We start from the raw sequence: 3,648 nt of genomic DNA on the forward strand, positions 1-3,648 counted from the left end.
ATCAACTAATAAAATCGCCACGATTTGAGGAGAAATTTGCTTGCCTAACCGACATTCGATTCCAACAAACGATATCGCCTTGTCGGATACGACATAATCGTTATCGTATCGGTGAGTGAAAAAGCGCTCCGTTGCTGACCATGTATTTTACTTGACCCTATGTCGTTCGCCGACAGTCGGATCCGTTTTGTCGTTATCGTGTCGTGTAATGAAAAAGCGCCCTTAATGTCCTAATGTAAAAATGTTTTATAGTTCACAAGTCCAGTTTATTTGGTATTTTTATCTTTCTTCCATAACGAGTAATATTCTCCCGTATTCCTTCTGAAACAGGGATTGCTGATTTTGGTTTGTAAAAATCTGTTTCTTCAGGCGAAATTTCCAAGGGAAACAGCTTTGGTAAGGGTCTTATTTTCTCTCCATGGATTGTTTTCAATTTCGCAGCTCTTGATATGCCATCTTTGCCGGGATATAACTCTAAGACAACTGCTAAAGGCCAATTTATTCTTTTGACATTATCATCGCCAATAAGCACCACGTCTCCTTCTTTTAAATTGTTATTTGATTCTTTACCACGCTGTACAAGTTGAGCCTTCTTTCTCTTTCTCTTCTTCTTCACCTTCATTTTTGTTGCTTTAGCTTCGGCTGGATCTCGTATTCCAATAGTCTCCAAGCTCCAAAGGTCTTCAATGCTGGGTTGGCAGAATAAGCTCAAAGTAGTGTTTGTTTTTTCTTCTCTATTTTGTTGACCCATTATTGTCCACCCAAGCCGAGTTTCAATAGCCATAATATTTTCAGCCAATTTTTCAATTTTCCCCGTGAGAATTTGAGGCAATACATCCGCACCTAATAACACTTTAATTTCTAAAGGATTGTCCCCAACGTCTGATAAGTTTATTGATTTTTGCTGTAGAATGGGATAAATGTTTTGATTCTTTAATCTCGGTACGAAATTGCATATCATTGTCTGGGCTAACATTGGACATGTAATTTTGAATTGACCATCTAGAGATTTGATATTAACATCATAGACACTGTGTTTTTCCTGACCAGTTTCTATTCCGCCAAACAATGCATGGTTTAAAATTTCTTCTCCAACTATTGGCAAATTTAGCTTTTTTACCCCCTCTGCTTTTATATAGAACCTTTGGGAACCGGAATCAATCAAAACTCTTGCGAGTCTATCTGTTTTATCTATGCCCTCAACTTTTACTATCAGTGTTTGCATCAACGTTTCACCCTTTTGTTGATTAACAAGAGTTTTAGAACTACTGCTATTTTCATCATTTTTTCCTTTAGTACTTGACTTTGTTTGACCTTGGTTTTCACCATTTTTTATGTTCCAACACATTACTGTCAAATGTCTTCTATCACGAATTAAACATTTAACAGAACTTTTGCACTGTTGTCCTGGATGGCCGATTTTCAAACAACGAAAACATGCTCTTTTTTCTTTTAAAACTGTCTTTTTATCGTTATAATTTAAATTGTGCAACTTGAAACATTCCACTGAGCTATGTGAATCCTTGTCACACCATATACATTTAAACTTTTTGAAATCATTCGTGTTATTCCTTGAATCACCTGAATATATACAAGCGGCAGTTGGTGGAACTACATCAAAACTTCCTTGGCTACCGAATCCACTACGAGCTATTTGCAGGCGTTCCTCACTTTCAACTTCAATTCTGAGAAATTTCATTAATTTTGTAAGATTTTCTGTGCTAGCATTTGTTTCTCCGGATGATCGAGATCTCTCCCACGCCTTCAAAAGATCCTCTGGAAGAGCTGATTCTACTAATGGGTAAAGCATGGCGGCATAAATATCACTTTTAACGCCAAGCGATTCCAGAGCTCGTAACTGTGTTTCCAATTTATCATACAATGTCGCCAATGGCATGTGACCTTTTTTTGTAGCCTGTGCCAACACTAATCTTAACAATTCTCTAATATAGATTTCGACCATCAGATCATCTCTTGCGAATCTCGATTTTAGTTGAGTAATTGCTTTTTGATAATTTTGGCCTGACGGTGGAAAACTATCTACCAGTTCTTTTGCTGGTGACCCGGGAACCATTGCTTGAACCAAATATTGAAATTTATCATCATCAACGATGGTGTTGTCCTCATGTATTTTACGGAACTGCCCCCAAAATCCGAGCCAATTTTTTATTTCTCCATTAAATTTCTGTAGTTCTAACATTGGAAGCTTGTATTTTCTCTTCATTTCCGCACTATTTTGTGTACTTGGTTCATTGTTCGCCAAACGAAGATTAACAGTTTCTTTTAAGCACACATATCTGTCAATATATTCTTCATTGGCTTCAAAATCTTTTTCATAATCATCATTATTTCCTAGTTTTAATAAATTTTCAGAAATCTGATTTTGCACATCGTTTAATCTTTCGAATTTATTCGTCAATTGTGATAATAAAATCTTTACGCGATCCACTTTAACCTCCGTATTCGATAACTCTGCTTCTAAATTATTGGCATTTAAAGTAAATCCTTGGCGCAATGGCTTTCTTTTATTTTTTAATTCTTCCATTTATTAAGTGAAATATTAATTAAATTCTGATAGTTTCACTTACTTTCGTTTCTTTTGTCCTTTCTTTTTTATGCTTGGCTTTTGAATATCACACGGACGCCACTTAATGTTGCGAAGTCGAACTTTGAATTTTATACTAATATTGAACTACGACTCACAAGAAGAAGATACAGGTTGTTTTAGACAAGAGCACATTTATTTACATGACGAGGACATTTTACATAGGAAGAAACATAGAAAGAATAACTATTTTAGATATCGTTTTCTTGTTAACTTATCGATTGTTTGTTCTATAATATTTTATATTTTGTTGCCATTCCATTACAACTAAACTATTTCCCGCTTTCCAATATTACCTATGCGAACCCGCAACAATTTTATTTCCCACTGTTTTGCTCTTTTAAATGTTTCTAAGCTTTAAGTATTGGATCTGTTGGATAAATGTTTGTTCTTTAACAAAATGTTAACCGGGGTCTAAACAACTTTTTAAGTAACCAAATTTAAATTTTTCTCTACTTTCTATTCTGACGATGATTTCGTATTAAAAATACAAAGCGCTTACAAAGCAGCAAAATTAAATTAAAATAATGGCTACCTTAATTTAGATAAGATAATATGATTGATAATGCTTTTAACATGTAAAGTTATAAAAAATTATTTAAATTAGTAAAAAAACAACTTTGAGTGTAGTGCTGAACGAACTGGCACTTGGCATGCGAACCAACAAATTTGAATTTGAAAAATTAAAATCCTTATTTCACGTGGGGATAGATGTATTTATAGTTAAATCATTCCTTAACCTAAGCAGATTATATAAAACGAAGAAATTTTGATGAATAGCACGAGCCCTCTTTATCTATATTATATAAAACGCTAATACGTACGTATGTATGTATGTATCAATAAAACCGATGATATTTCTTTTCTCGCGCTGGCAACAGTTTTCATTTTTAATTGATTGGATTCGGCGCGCAAGAGCACGTAGTGAGCAACCAGATAACAATAACCAGAGTGAGCATTATCAGGTTGTTCAATTCAGATTCTTGCACTAAAAACATGACAATATTTAATTTAAATTCAATTGGGTATACTATAGCCTACGT

At 34.3% G+C, this 3,648-nt stretch overlaps 1 protein-coding gene across 1 annotated transcript; it reads right to left on the reverse strand.

The window, feature by feature from the left end:
- Positions 1–253: 253 nt before the first annotated feature.
- Positions 254–2,224, reverse strand: LOC147806576 (uncharacterized). Its single transcript, XM_087149682.1, has 2 exons — positions 1,582–2,224; positions 254–1,350 (listed from the first exon to the last, which is right to left on the reverse strand). The coding sequence occupies exons 1-2, from the start codon at positions 2,222–2,224 to the stop codon at positions 254–256; spliced, it is 1,740 nt and encodes a 579-aa protein (XP_087005808.1).
- Between the last annotated feature and the right edge of the window lie 1,424 nt (positions 2,225–3,648).

This window comes from Parasteatoda tepidariorum, chromosome 8 (genome assembly GCF_982258835.1).
Source record: "Parasteatoda tepidariorum strain Cologne lab strain chromosome 8, Ptep-v5.0, whole genome shotgun sequence".
Taxonomy (NCBI): Eukaryota; Metazoa; Arthropoda; class Arachnida; order Araneae; family Theridiidae; genus Parasteatoda; species Parasteatoda tepidariorum.

Coding starts and splice junctions, on each gene's coding strand:
- LOC147806576 (XM_087149682.1), bottom strand. CDS start 2,224: ATGAAGAGAAAATACAAGCTTCCAATGTTAGAACTACAGAAATTTAAT. Junction 1,351..1,581: donor TGCCGCTTGTATATATTCAG/GTGATTCAAGGA, acceptor GACATTTGACAG/TAATGTGTTGGAACATAAAA.